Source organism: Rhea pennata, chromosome 8 (genome assembly GCF_028389875.1).
Source record: "Rhea pennata isolate bPtePen1 chromosome 8, bPtePen1.pri, whole genome shotgun sequence".
Classification (NCBI taxonomy): Eukaryota; Metazoa; Chordata; class Aves; order Rheiformes; family Rheidae; genus Rhea; species Rhea pennata.
The window spans coordinates 82,683-98,246 of NC_084670.1; the positions used below are offsets into that span (position 1 = coordinate 82,683).

At 37.6% G+C, this 15,564-nt stretch overlaps 1 protein-coding gene and 2 non-coding genes across 3 annotated transcripts; all 3 read right to left on the bottom strand.

Annotated features, from left to right (window-relative positions):
- Nucleotides 1-286: 286 nt before the first annotated feature.
- On the bottom strand, nucleotides 287-15,279 carry RABGGTB (Rab geranylgeranyltransferase subunit beta). Its single transcript, XM_062581284.1, has 9 exons — nucleotides 15,200-15,279; nucleotides 14,501-14,608; nucleotides 13,084-13,281; nucleotides 11,288-11,393; nucleotides 9,663-9,715; nucleotides 9,434-9,544; nucleotides 7,477-7,602; nucleotides 6,197-6,346; nucleotides 287-3,692 (listed from the first exon to the last, which is right to left on the bottom strand). The coding sequence occupies exons 1-9, from the start codon at nucleotides 15,200-15,202 to the stop codon at nucleotides 3,552-3,554; spliced, it is 996 nt and encodes a 331-aa protein (XP_062437268.1). The 5' UTR covers nucleotides 15,203-15,279; the 3' UTR covers nucleotides 287-3,551.
- LOC134143826 (small nucleolar RNA SNORD45) lies at nucleotides 12,118-12,202 on the bottom strand. The gene has a single exon (XR_009959194.1). It is a non-coding gene; the product is annotated as a small nucleolar RNA SNORD45 (small nucleolar RNA).
- Nucleotides 14,258-14,340, bottom strand: LOC134143825 (small nucleolar RNA SNORD45). Its single transcript, XR_009959193.1, has one exon. It is a non-coding gene; the product is annotated as a small nucleolar RNA SNORD45 (small nucleolar RNA).
- Nucleotides 15,280-15,564: the final 285 nt, after the last annotated feature.

The following is a 15,564-nucleotide window of genomic DNA, read 5'->3' on the forward strand; positions in this document are numbered from 1 at the left end:
CTAAACATTTGAAGCACAAAAATCAAAACAAAATTTTGATTACACAAAAACCTGCTATCACAGTCTCACGGAAAAACAGCTGATTTCCAAAAGGGGGCACTGCCACTGCACCGTATTCTAGCAGATGCAACCCCCTCCCCCCAGCTACTGCACTTAGTCTAGATGATAAAGTTTCTGGGAAAATTTGCTTTTCCATCCATCTTTAAACATAGAAGTTGCATTTGAGGTCCACCTGAGTTGAGAACTGACCACTGTTCATGTGCAATTATACACACACACACAAATATACTGTGGCATACCTGTATTTACACATATACAGTAGTAAATGTAGTTGCTGGGCCTGCAACAAGTTACATTTAAATTATGCAAATACACAGGGAACAGAATGGTGACATACAAACACAAAAAAATCATGTTATGCTCTTAAAAACATTATAGGATTTACACAACATGTCCAACATTCTTTCTTCATCCAGCTCCGTATACAGACACCTTTTTAGCAGGAACTTTACCTATAGCTAGACACCAAAAGAACCCCAAACATGTGCATTAATGTTTAGAGCATATGTAACAGTTTTGCTTATTAGCATATATTTATAACACTTAAGTCTTTCAATTAAGCAACAAAATATTTTGACTAGCCAGTACTAGTCTCCTCAACTTAGCAAACCCTGCATTAACCACACACACACACACACACACACACACACACACACACACACACACACACACACACACACACACACACACACACACACCAGAACAAAGCCAGGCTTCCCTTTAAGAGGAGTTTGTGGACAGCTGCAGTTTGATGGATACTCAACTTTGCCACAGCAACTCCAGTGACCACAATCTGCTGCAGCTCCTCAGCTGACACCTGGAAGGCATCACCCCAAAACTCCCATTTCAGAACAGGGGAATGTGTTCTCTCAACTGAAAACAGTCAGTCAGACATAATATTAAAAACTTCAAACATCTCCAATTCTTCAGTTTCACTGGAGATCAAAGGATGGAGGGAAGAGAGCTGGTGCTGATTTCATTTGGTGCCATTGTCTTGAATTTCAAGTACTTCATAGTTGCCACCTGCATTGAGACTCCTGAAGCTGACATAACTCCTCCTTTTCTCCAACAGGAAACAGTGTACAGCAAGAAAGTCAGAAACAAAAGGAATGCTTCTTTCCCCCTTTTCTTCCCTCCTCATGCATCATGAATCTTAAGACTGACTTTGCCCAACCAGGCCCTCTCAGCATAATTGCAAGGTACATCTTTGGAATAAAGCACAAATCCCCAGACCTGACCATGTTCTTGGAACACAACCAAAATATTTTTTTCCCCTCTAGATTTTCTTTCAATAAAGTTGATGTGTACATACTTGATTAAAAAAAAAAAAAACACTATTTTGCAAATTTCATACAGCGTTTTGCAAAATTTATCACTGGGATTGGTAGCTACACTATAGTGCTCAAAACTCACGTACTAAGATAATATCAGGGTCTTCTGTGTAAAGACTGGCATATAAAATAAAGTAATAGAAATAAATTTATCAAAGCTTTTAATAAAGGACCTTTAACTGAAGACCTAGAACAAAAGATTAATCACTGCAATTATGTTAAGTATGTACACAAAGAATCTTATTAAGAAACACATCTAACAAAATAGAGGTAGACTATAACAATGTTTTCTGCATCAAAATGAACCAAGTCCTTTAACATTTGCATGTTGGGCAACAATTTTTTTCCACAGTATATTTAATAAAGATCATGATTTAATTTGTGTAAACAATTATGATGATACCATCTTACTTTCTACAGTTTAAGAAAAAATGTTAAAAATGAAAAAATACTCTGAAGTTACTAGTTTGCATACACATCCACTCTTTTAACTAGTGATCTTAAATCTTGAAAATCACAGTGATTTAGGAAAAGTTGACCAAATCACCTTGAGAGAAAACTCTAGTAACATTAGTAGGATTTTAACCTACAGTATTCTATGCAGTCATGCAATATCACCCACATATTAATTTCCAAAATGTCTTCATCTAGTCTTCATCTAGAAATTCAAGAACTTTGTTACGTCCACACAATATAGAAAAAGATGGCAGATTCCTAACTACTGAACAGCGATTCCTTTGTGAGAAAAAAAAAGTAATTGAAAAGGTAACCTGAAATGAGGGGAAAAAAAAGTTAAAGCTTTTGTGTTACTTTATGGATATAGAGAACTTGAGCAGTGCTCTCCCTTCTCTCCTATTCAACACAAAGCCTCCTGTAACTTTTTTAAAGTCTTAGAATGAAATTTCTTCTTCCAAGCCTTGACCAAACAACTCATCAGGCACCTGGACAGTTAACAGTACTTTTCTGTCCCCATCAGAAAGCCTTTAGAGAAATTAAGGCTTAAAAAAAAAAAATGTTAGAAATGTTTGAATACTCAAATACACAGTCTCTTTGAAACTTGCTAGAAGTCCACCGAAAAGCTACATTGTCCAGTTCTATCCTATCCTCTAGTACCATGAGCAGGTTGAAAAAAAATAACCACTTTGTTTTTAAAACTGTTTTTGAAACAACTATAGACCTTCTTTAAGCATAGAGATTATTAAACACTGCAATTACCTTTTACTGTGCATTTCAACTGAAATACCATTTAGTCCTCTGCCAGAATGTGTGGGATATATTGTAAGAGGCATTTTTAGGGCTTCAATGAATATAAAGACGACTTCATCCTTCAGAAAACAAGTATTTTCCATGGCTAGTTTTATTCTCAATTACATCATAATGTAATGCTGGCAATTATTTTCTTAAAAGCTAGGGTAGCAGGTTCTCAACCCAGCAACAAATTGAAGATCAACACTGTATTCAGGAATAAACCATTGTCCTGGAGAGAAATATCTCCAAAATGCACAGTATTAGCAAGTTTCACTATATATATGTATATATATCTTCAACATATGTTCTATTTCAAGTATCAGTGATACTTTATCAATAAATAACAACATATTTGTACACTTAGTGGGGACCATAATTTTTGTTTTGACTGTTATTTATCACTATCAGAAGAAATAGCTTGCATCTTGCCAAATAAAAGTGATGGCAAACATGAACAGAAAGAATTAAATACAAACCATGTGATATTAAATGCATTGGCTTAAGTAGATTTTTTTTATATTCTTTTAAAGTGCTTTGTGTGATCCACCTTCAAAACATGCTTGTATAAAGACAGATGCTACTACGGTTGATATCACAGGAATACAGAAACTAAGACATTCATACTATCACCGTGACTTACTTGAATATTCAAAAAAGGCCCATATATTAAGATACAGAAAAGGTTTCTACATCTTTTATATACAACCTAAGAACATGTTACACTCAGATCATTAGAACAAGCAAGCCTGTTCTGTCACAATTTACAAAATGACAAAGCCCACAGTAAAGCAGTTGCTTTACCTCAGTAACGTAAACATATCCAAAAGAAAAATATGCTAGTAGTTTCAGGGATGACTTCCAATCAGTAAAAGCAAAGTGACTGGGCACATCAATCTTTTGTCTCTACAATACTTAGCACACAAGCTCAGGTTGTACATTTATTCTTTGAAGGACATCTTCTGGCATACAAAAGACAGGATTGACAGCCTTAATTTGTTCTTCTCCTAATAAAGAGAGTCCAGCAATTCCAAACAAGGTGTGAAATGGATCCACCTGAGAGAAGCAGAGAAAAATTTTATGTCTGTTTCCAAAAGTTAACCGGCTTTTCATTTGTACATGAAGCAGCTTATGCTTGTTAGCAAGAGACCTGCAAATCCCCGTGGCTGAAGTTTTAAAAGACATCACAGCTGAACAAACTTTCAGTGGTCTTGACTACCACCACATGTAACTCAAAAGTTTAATTTCCACTGCATGTATTTACGATACTATAATTTGCTTGGAGATGTTTGTAAATTATTTGCTGCTAAGACAATTTTAAACTCTTAATTCAGCAGGAAATACTCGTGCACAGGAAGCATTCTCCATTACAACTTATAGCAGTAGCAAAGATAACAAGAATTAGAGAGGCAAATTTGATCATCTGAAACTACTACTTCCATAAATTTCCCACTTGCTCTTCAGCAACAATATACTGCTCTTTAATAGTCTCTGGATAGAGTTGTACTGTCAAACCTTAAGAGGTGAACAACAACCTCCCATGCTGTATAACTAGAAGAAAAAAAATACAGGGAAATACCTTACAAAAGACACAGCAGCAGTTATTTGGTATCTTAATTTTTCTTCACGATTTTTTCCCCAAAGCAGCTATCATTATATAACTGCAACAGAATATGTGAAGTCTTGACACAAGCTTCATTTCAGCAGTTAACTGACCACTCTGCAAAATCTTATTCAAAGTCACATGTACTGTTTGGTGCAGTGTACCTCCTGTTTGCAATACTTAACTTCTGGATTTTACCTCAAAATGTTTTTATACTTTAGTAAACTGAGCTGAATTACCATGTTATAACCACATGCAGGAGCACAATCACTTATCACAGAGGATTTTACAATGTTACACATATGGTCAAAGCACAAGCTTATGTTTACTTGCTTCTTCCCAGAATCAGCAAACAGCTACCTGCGGGTGGGGGGGGGGAAGGGGGTGAGGACAGGGGAGGAGGAAAGGAGACTGGGGGAGAAATACACTATTGGAACTGTAATAAAGATTTCCCTTGTACAGACAGGCAAGCCTGGAAGTGCCTGGGAACCGAGTTCCCAGGTGCATCTATAGCTATGTCATCTTCTGCTCTTTTCTGAGGCACTTCTTGAAAACTACAAAAGAAATAGCCGACTAATTATAAGTAGGAGCTAATTAAGCACAACTACAAAGTTATCAACAACTAGTTGCTTGAAACCTGACAAAAAGACACAAATCGTGCTGTGAAATTGTTCAAAACCTGAAATATAACCCCTACGTCAAATTTAAAAAACACTACCATCTAAGCTAAAAAAAGAAAAAAGAATTACAGGATTTATTGGGAATGAGCTTCTGTAGAAACAAACAAACAAAAAAATCTAAGCTTCAATAACTTTATGGCAGTGCCCAGTCCAAAAGTAGATATAACTGGTAAAAAATAACATGAAATGCCTACTAAAATTAAATGCAAAATACTCACAGATGTCTATATTAGATAGAGAAGAAAGGCTCTGCAAAGTTACTTTCATAGCAAGACAGAAATAATGCATTCTAGAAAGGACAGTGACATTATAGCTCTGCTTAGGAATACAAAAACCTTTCTGCTTTAAGCACACCAAGGCACTTTTCCAAAAGGCAGACCAGAGTGAAGAGATTTCCACCTCCCACCTCCATAGTGGAAAGAATGCACCAGCTTACAAAGAAATAGGAAGCTCATTCAGTTGTTAATGCATTTGTGGAGAAAGGAAATAAAGACTACACGTAGAGTTGTAACAAAAATACCTAAGATTTCCCTGACCTTTGGCAAATGAGCAGTCACATATTTGGTAGGAATTACACTGAGGTCTCATAATACTTCTAATTATATCTGACCAGCACCTTTGAAAGGTAATGGATCACAGGTAATCCATTTCAGGATGTTTGCCATTTTATCTGGGCAACCTCAACTGTTTCTACTTGTAACCAGAGAGAACAGACCAGCCAGCCATAACTGTTCTCTGAACTGAGGAAAAAATCCATACTACCAACCTCTTCACAATGCTGTCACAAAAATTTCTACCTCCTCCATCTCCTAGGCAAATACAAATGAGAGGATTTTTTCAATGGTTGGACTGGCACAAATGAAAGCTGGAGTGCAGGGACTCTTACAGTAACTCAAGACTCATTTAGATCAGGCAAAAACATTCAGAGTTGCAGACTGCTTGGCCTGTGGTGATCTCTAGAAGTTCACATTTTTTAAAAAAATGAGGCTTTTTAAAGTGGTCTTGAGACAAACAATTCATGTGGCATGTGTTATGGACACCAAACAACAATTTGTGATATTTTATGTATCGGACTTACACTACCGTATCCCACATTTAACTCACCTGCTTTTCCTTACATACTCCCCAAATAAAAATTCTAAAGCATCTCTGCCCCATTCTTTCTCAAATTCAACTGCTGACCCTGCAGCTCCGCTAAAAGTCTATATCTGCGTCACAAGTTAAACTCAAATGAGAAACATAATTGAAAATTTCAACTTTAGTTTAAAATTATTTACCATATCTCCTGGTCTGTCTGCAAATCCTCCAGTCTCCTCATCCTGGCAAGCCAAAATAAAGCAGCGCAATTTCTCTCTGTCAATCCAATGTAATCTACCAATCATTTTCAGAGACGCTAGCACCCACCATGAATAACATACATCAGGTAACTGGTAAACAGAGAAGTAGAATATTTTTGTTTTAAATGTGCTACTGTATATTTTAATTGGCATTTCTGCAAACTACTAGTTGTGCTATCATAATAGGGTTGTAGAAAAACAATGTTTAGAGATTTTGGGGGAGTAAAAGAGAAGGAAGTTCGTAGATGAAGTCTCTTTTTAAATGACATTTTCCTTTGTTCAACAAGAAACAAATACAAGAATCTGATCTTGAGAACTGCTTTCACCTTCTGTGGGAGCATCTAAAAATCCACAGCATTGTTTTCAGGACTAAAGACAAAGACTTTCCTATCAACTAGTACTCAAATGATTAGCCACAATCAGTTTAATTGAAAAAACTTTCAAGAAAGTTTTTCTTGTTGAATTGAAAAAAAATTTCTTTTCTTGGTCCTCCCAAGAAACACCAGCTGCAGTGGGTTCAGTCACTAAATCTGACTTACTTGGATACCAGAACATGGTCCAGCCATTTAGAGCATATGGGGAACATTACTGTAGATAAAGCTTATAAGATAAGGAACAAACATCAGCTTTATAATTCTTTTTCCTGAATAAAAAGGAATAAATAAATAAAAAAAGTTTTCCTCAATAACTGGTATTTTGATGTGCTCAGATGAGTCCTGGCCATGATACTGCTCAGCATAAACATTAAGATATTGTGTTAAACTTCCTTGAAAAAATTCTTGGAAAAAAAAAACTGTTGGTTGGTTACCTATTTGCAAGTGGAAATTATTCTAGACCACTAAATTTGTACTGTGACATGAAACACTTACGCCCAGGATTAACATCCAGTAAGAATAACTTTTCTACAACTCATACAGAAGAGATGATTCCTCATGTCAGAAAATATTCAAGTTCTAATTTAATATAGTACATAGTTCAAATTGTCAGGAAGACATACTTCAGTACATATACTTTTCTAAACTGAAGATTCAAACTAAGAATAGCTAAAGAATGCATGACAGGTGTTAGCTGCAAAATGAAGAACCAAGAAAAGGCATGAATTTACAGTGTATGAATACGCTGTAAACTTTTTAAAGTAGTTCTGATCTTTCCACAAATTATTCAACTTTAAAAAAATACAACCTCTGTGCTTTGAACAAACAAAAGAAACCACCAAATACCTTCTCAGGTCGTCCATTGAGACCTCCAGAAGGTAACTGTCGTTCACAAAGCCACCAGCCCAGCAAGTCAACATTTATTTGATGTAACTGGTCTGTTATAGCCAGAAATCCTGTGCAACAATAGATCTAAAATTACAGACATAAATTTTTGTGTATTTAAAGGCTAAATATAGTTTAGCAGACTAAATGCAGGAAAATGTCAAAGCAGGAATCCGGTCCTGCAGACACAACACAAAATAAGTACACATTTCACCTTTTAATTCCAAACTGAGTTCCATTCTCCATTAAAAAAAAGGTCTATTAACCTTACAGTTACTTTTCTAAAAGTGCCAGTTATGCAATGTAATTATGGAACAGTAATATATTCTGTGAGTACAAAGTTTGGAAAAACTCCTAGAAGATCAGGTAGAGTAATAGTTTTTTCTTTTGAAAACACATCGGACCTCAAGCCAGAGCACTCAACCTCCTTCCTGCAGACTGGACACTTTATTAACATTCCTTGCAATCCCAGCTAGGTCTACTATCATGTCAGGCTTTCTTTCACTATGGCATGTAATAATATATATTCTAAATCCCTTTCTGCTTTTCCTAGGAAATAAGGTTTTCAGTGCAGCAGCACTTTTTAGTCACATTTCAGCTAGTCAGCAGCTTAATCTGCCATTCTCAACAAAGTAGCCAGAAACAAACCGCAAGAAACTGTAATAGCAACTGAGGCCTGCTCACCACTAACCTTTTCCTGATAGAACAGGAATGTACCTATTCAAGAACATTACAAAATAAATGTGGTATTCCTGAAAAACTTTAGAACTACAATAGAGTTCTATTCATTCAGCATTTTAAAGCATATGCACAATAGATCTGGCCCTCCCAGCAAGTGTCAGCTGCAGTGGGTTCAGTCACTAAATCTGACTTACTCGGATACCAGAACATGGTCCAGCCATTTAGAGCATATAGGGAACATTACTGTAGATAAAGCTTGTAAGATAAGGAACAAACATCAGCTTTATAATTCTTTTTCCTGAATAAAAAGGAATAAATGAAAAAGTTTTCCTCAATAAAATAACTGGTATTTTGATGTGCTCAGATGAGTCCTGGCTACGGTACTGCTCAGCATAAGCATTAAAATATTGTGTTAAAGTTCATTTCTATTCATAGATTCAGGTTAAGTGCAACAGTTCTTTCCATGGGGAAAAAAAATAAAATGGGAAATGTTGATTATATGCATATTTTCTACTGGAAGAAGTCACTGAGAGTCTCTACCTTGACAGCTCCATTAATTTGTTCCAATTACACTACTATACTCTCTTTTCAGCTGGATTTTATTGACCACTTTTTGTAATTTGCTGTCACTACAATACTCTCTAGTAACTACAACAAAACCTTAAAGGTTCCTACACCTGAGCCATCTCATCGGAAATCTCTCCTCAAGAATTTAAGTAAGCCATCTCTGCAAATTGTCAGATTAAAAGATTTAACTTCCGATTTTTATTGATAGCAAACACATTGTACAAGTGACCTCTACATTTTATCAATTTGATCAGCATCTTTGCATACATGAGCTTAAAACTGCAAAAAACAACCCTGAATGAATGTAAATGGACAAAATCTATCACTTGATGGCATTTTCTCATTAATACCCATTTCAAATTGTCTAAAAATCTTCATGATATTCTGACACCATTATTTGAAGATTATCCAAATAATATTTGCAGTCTGAAGGAGTCTTACAGGTTTTTCCTCTACCATTCAGCCCCATCCCAGACTCTAACCTCCGATGCCTCTCTCCAAACTCATCACACCTATCTGCCTATTTGTTTACTTTAGCTAAGGGACTAGAACCAGGCACTTGGGAAATGAGAAGTACTTCAACGGGCATCACTGAGAAATGTTGGAAATATTCATGATCAGCATGCAATGCTTGACAATTTAAAACATCTCTATATAAAGAAAAACTCACCTGTCCTGCATGTGATTCAGAACCTGGCCTACAACCAAATCCTCCATCAAAGTTCATACAGGACAAAACGAATTCTACTGCTTTCCCCACATCAATAGCATCGAGTTTTCCCTGCAAGTCAAAAAAGCATCTAATACATTTTATATTCTACCAAGCTGACTGTTATTGCTGAAGCTGCATATTTAACGAGAAGATTCTGTACTTGTGCAAGTGATGATTTAGGACTTACCAGAAGTGCAAGAGTTGCTGCAGCACAGAAGGAGAACCTTGTATCTATTTCTCCTATCAGGGGTGGGGGGACAATGAAATATAGATTATTTTTTATTAATAACAAAATATATATATTTAAACCACCATTGAAAATCTGTAACAAAATGTTGAATTGCTAGGCTTTACACAGAAAAAAAATTTAAAGAAAACACGCCTCAGTACTGTTTCCTCTTTCAGCCTTTGGATTACATCCTCAGTAATTTAAGAAGTCCATGTTACAACTCAAGTGATCTCTACATTTACTGCATATGAAAGTAACTCGTTAACAGCTTATATTTAGTCAGATATATACCTAAATCAATTCAACTAGGGCTAAGTTACAAGCAGCTATTTAATTTTAAAGCTTCTGTGTAGTGCCCTACTGGACAACTGCGGAGCACTAGATTCTCTGAAAAATCTGCAGCACAGCTCTCTATCCCTCTTAAAATGCTTCAGATGCTCTCTGATATCTGAGTAGAAGTAAAAACATTTTTTGTTTTTACAGAAAAACTGACTACAGTTGCAGGTGTGGGTTTTTTTTTTTTTTTTTTTTTTGAGTACTTATATCCGAAAGTTAAATCAGGAAAAGCTACACCTGCAACAGAACTGTTCAGCATGTCCATACCAACATACTTCTCCTATACATACTTTAAGCAATTAATACTGGAAGTCAACATTTGAAGTTGCACCCAGCCACAAATGTTGAACCAACGAAGTGTTCTTCAAACTGATGCAACTTTTCTTCTCAAGAAGTCCACAAATTAAACAGATAAAATCAATATGCACTTGTGTTCTGCCCTACTTCAGGTATCACATTTTTTTCCAGTTGCACTGTATCTGGACATCAAAAATAACATTAATCTATTAGCATTCAGCAATTTTTTTCCTATACTTAAACACAATGGATGCAGCAAATTATGATGCAGCTCCCACCATTTTAACACATAGCTAAAACAGTCAGATTTAGTGGCATATATATACAGCCACGATCTTGATTATTTGATTTTATCAGCACAAAAACATGGTTTTTTGTAGTAGATTTTATTACAACTTAAGGATTTAATGTTGAAAAATATTTTTAGAGTGACTAAATACGTACAGTACCACTTAAAAATACTGCGTTTGTTAATAAACAATCTGTTCATATGAAAAAAAAAAAGATCCACATACACAAAAGGAAACACACCCCAAAATCAGTATTAACAGAGGTTAATGAGTACAAAACCAGTTTTTAATCTCACTTCTGTACAGGGAAAGATGCTTTTCATAGCCTATACTGATAAAGATCATAACTGATTGCTATTAAATAGCAAATGCAAAACATTCTTTTACTGGTACCTTGAAGTATCATTCATTACAAGTGCCAGAAGGCTGTTTTTTCAGAGCCAGAAAATTTATTTTTAATGCAAGAGTGCAACTGAAGCCTAGAATTGTTTAGAAAGTAATAAAACACACTCTGTCCTCAACAAAATCATCTTTTTATGTAACTCAGGAAATACAATATTTACACACAATATATAAACAAAAAGACCATCCAAGCAAACTTCAGTTTGTAGACTTGCACATGTCAACCTAGTCAGTAGATTTTAAAGATCTAAACATTACCCCATTTGTCTCCAGCAAATGATCCATCTTCTTTTTGCAAGCTCTGTATATATTCAACAATTTTATTAACATCAACAACATGGAGACTATCATACAAGATAAGAATCTGGAAAAAAAAAGCCACAGTAACAATGAGTTGCAAGAAAATCAGAAACCTAGATTCATACAAGACTTCACTTAACTGATTGTGATTACTATTTGATAAACCTTATTAAAATAAAATTAAAATGCACTACAGCTCATACATCAAAGTTTTAAGAAATTCTCAAAGAAAAATATAGACAATTTAAGCTGGCCACCATACTGAACACTGTGGTGTCCATCTTGGAAAACAGTATCAACAACTATGACTTTGAAAATGTGGATTTGAAATCTTCCAGTTGCAATCAGTTGCAAGCTAAGTTTTAAGTCTTACAGACGTGCAAAGAAAGACTATCTGAACAAAAGTGTATTTGAACACATTACCTTCAATTGTGCTCAAAGGAGGATGTGATGTGACCTATTGAATATTCTATATTAGTAGGCAGAACTTTTAAACAGTATTCATGAATTAAGAACATGTTAAGACAGGCTGGTTAAGTTCAACACAAAAATTTTACATCTGCATTTGCTGATGCTTTTCAACTTTTAATATCTAGAGTTGTAATCAGTTAACACGAAAACATCTCCTAGTAACCTCAAGTTTGGAGCAAAGAACTATACAACTGTAACGCACAAACATGAAGAACCTCAAATTTTATCCCCTTCTTCTTATGCTAGATTAGAATTTGTTAAAGGAATTTGTAGTCTGGAAAGCTCAAAGGTCACAGCCTAAAGAAACTTAAGTTTTCTGGGTCTCAGAGTAATTCTAGAGCTGAAGTAGTGATAAACATCACCTTTAGATCAGGTAATACATGCCAACACCCATCACTGACCCAAGGAAGCATCATTCTTCTATCCTACCTAACACCTCAGATTCAAAATGCTTTCTTCCTGAAACAGGATGTAATCATTTGTAACACTATTTAAATAATTTCCTCCCTGAGATGAGATTAGACTTAAATTGCAATGAATCAAGCAATTGTTTAGAAGCATTTAAGCCTTGGGGTATTGCTTTCCACCATGTTTTGCATAAGAATTAAAAAAAAAAAGACAAAATTAAGAAGAAGGAAAGATGGAAGTCATGGGGAAAAATAAGATTAAGAGTAATTCCTTTTTCTCAGGCAAAGACTACACACCAAAAAAATAAAGGGCCCAAAAGACTGGTCTCATTTTTAAGTACTATCAAAAAAAAAAAAAAAAAAAAAAGTTTGAGGGATAAAACATAAAACCCAGCTGCTGCAACATTTCTTCTGCATAGCATTGAAGTATATATAAATACAGAGTGTGTGTGTGAGTGCACAAGTGTGTGAGAGAGAGAGAAAGAAAAATCAATAATTTTTTCTTATTTTGGTCATACAGATCTTTCAGCAAAATGTACCCTAGAAAGAATTTATAAAATCCAAAGGTAATCTTTTAGAAGTTTCCAGTAAAACATGTAGCTAAGAAATATTTTAAGACTACTAGAAAAATCTAACAAGTATGCAAATAAAGCCATCATTAAGTGAAATTAAAAGCACAAATTCCCACACCTTACAACATTTTTTAAGGAAATGATACAACTAAATTCTATGTTTGTTCATTAGATTTTTTTTATAAGGTACCAAAATCATTTTTGCCATTATTATCCAATAGTTTAAGTACCTGGTTTATACATCTGCAATTATCAAAATCATTTTTACAAATGGTTGTTTCTACAATTACTGTGTTCCATTTACCTGAACAGCACTGAGGGTATACAGAAGATGAGGATCATGACCTATGCTGGCACTTATACCACCACATTCATGTTGACATGATTTGATGAATGCCAGAATTTCATCTTTGTTCATTCGGTGCAGCTGTCCCATTAGATCCATTACTGTCAGCCCCCAGTAAACACCACTCATTCTCAAATACTCCGACATACAGTACTCCTAGAGTAGTACAATATTTTAGTTCTTAATCAGACACACAGATCATCAAATTAGAGCAATGAAAATATGTCAGTTAACATCTATAAACAGTTTGTAACATATCAAGTATTTGCCGCTGTGTTAACAGCTTAGTACTTATTAGTCACTTATAAATTATACACTGTACATATGCATAAACATATATATGCCCACACATATATAGGTGCATGCACACATTATTTCTACACAATACATTTCCTTCCTTCTATTTTTCAGTTTAAAATTATCAAGCTTAAAAGTATCAACAGTTTACAAGTATCAACACATGCAAGTAGTAAGTCACTAATTCAGTTCAGATCATCAGTTATTATCTTGGCTACTAAACTTCTACTCAACTACCATTCCAACAGGTCTCAAAAATAGTGACACTTAAAGAATCTTATTGTTAGTGTCAAAACTTCAAAATTACTGCAAATTAAGGCTTTAGGGGGGCATGAATTTTCATATACACTATCCTATATATGCATGTGCATGTGTATATATGTACACATACATCATACATACATATACATACATATATTTATATACATATAAAAGTTCAGATCTGGTGAACTACCAGAAAACTATGATTGTCTTCATGCAGTACTTACAACTTGCATGTTTGAGAAGTAGAGGAAATACAATTCAAAGCAACAGTGCTTGAGTTCATTTGTGGCCAATACAGATAACTGCAACACTTTTTTTTCCTCAACAGAAGCAGTTACTGACACTTTTCTCCTGCTGGAACTGGAATCCAGCTGTGATTGACTACATCTGATAACTATATAAAATGAACACTAGTTGCAATATTTAATCAAGCCTAGTAAACAGGAAGGAGTTTTGAAGTGAGATTTAGTACAGCAGAGAAACACATTGTCCTGTAAAAGAACCATACATAAATAAGCCTATACTCCTTGTGCATTATAGTGGATGAAGAAGCGAGAAGTAGTTCATTTCTCAGGTCTCAGAGTAATTCTAGAGCTAAAGTGATAATCTTCAAATTTGTGCTCAGATAATACATGCCAAAACTCATCACAGACCTAGCAAAATGAACACAGCCACCTTCCTTTTATACTTCAAACCAGATTGCAGGGCACGAAGCAATTGACTTGTCAGCATCTATCCAACCCCTAACATGTAAATAACAGTAACTACTACTATTATTAAAATCACAGCAATACTGAAACAAATTGATACCTACATAATCATCTTTCTTTGTTCCGTAAGAAGCTATATAGTCCGCATGTTTCTCCAGAAGTAGTGTGCTTGGGGCATCCGGTTTTATTACAACGTCCTTCTGTGGTGTCCCCTTTAAAAAGTACCAACAAAATTTCAGTTGTATTGTGAGTCTAAAATATTTCAGTATCTAGATTTAATTTAACCAACATTAATAATGATAACTAAACAGAAAGCCTTTTTTTGCTGTATTTTGAACAAATGCATTTCTCATCTCGCACGGTCACCTCTCGGTCTGAATCAGTCAGTCCCTGGAAAAGGGAACAAAACCTTTCCACGACGCTGGGAACGCCGCCACGCCGCAAGGTCGGCCTCGGCGGCAGGCGGCGCCGCTCGCCCCGGAGCCGGCCGCCCGCGGCTCCGAGGCCCCGCCGCGCCGCGCCGCCCGCGGCCCCGCGCTCCCGGCCGCCCCCGCCGGCCCCGCCGCCCAGAGCCGCGCGCTCGCCGCCCGGCCCGGCCCGGCCCGGCGCCGCCCGGGGGATGGCGGCGCCTCCCCAGGCCCGCAATACCCACAGCCGGCCCGGCGGGGGCCGCCGCCCCCACGCTGCCACGGCCGCCCGGCCCGGCCCGGCCCAGGCCCGCGCGCCGCCCGCAGGAGCGGCCGCCCCGGCCCGGGCACCGGGCTGGGCCCCGCCGCGCCGCGCCGCACGCGGGCACCACGCACCATGTCCGCCGTCTCCGCCAGAAAGAGCGCCGAGCGCCGGGGCGGGGCAACAAGTACTGCGCGCCGGGCCCCGCCCCGGCCCTGCCGCCGCTTTGCGCGCGCAGCGGGCGGGGGCCTGTGCGGGCTCGCGGCGGGGGGGGCGGGGCCGGGGCCGGGGCCGGGGCCGGGGCCTTCGCGGCCCGCAGGCGGCTCCGCGGCTGCGCCGCGCGGCAAGCGGCGGCCCGGCCCGGCCCGGCCCGGGGAGGCGGCGGGGCAGCGCCGGGCCGCTGTGGGCGGGGCGAGGCGAGGCGAGCGCGGCGCGGCGCGGCCCGCGGGCTGGAGGGCGCTCAGCCGTGCCGCCCAAAGGTCACCGTGAAGCGGCGGGA

What these genes read in the sequence shown, in the direction of transcription:
- RABGGTB (XM_062581284.1), bottom strand. An exon ending in ATTTGCTGGAGACAAATGGG is followed by an intron (nt 9,716 to 11,287) that starts GTAATGTTTAGA and finishes CACCCCTGATAG; the next exon opens with GAGAAATAGATACAAGGTTC. An exon ending in TCAATGGACGACCTGAGAAG is followed by an intron (nt 6,347 to 7,476) that starts GTATTTGGTGGT and finishes TCTGTTTACCAG; the next exon opens with TTACCTGATGTATGTTATTC.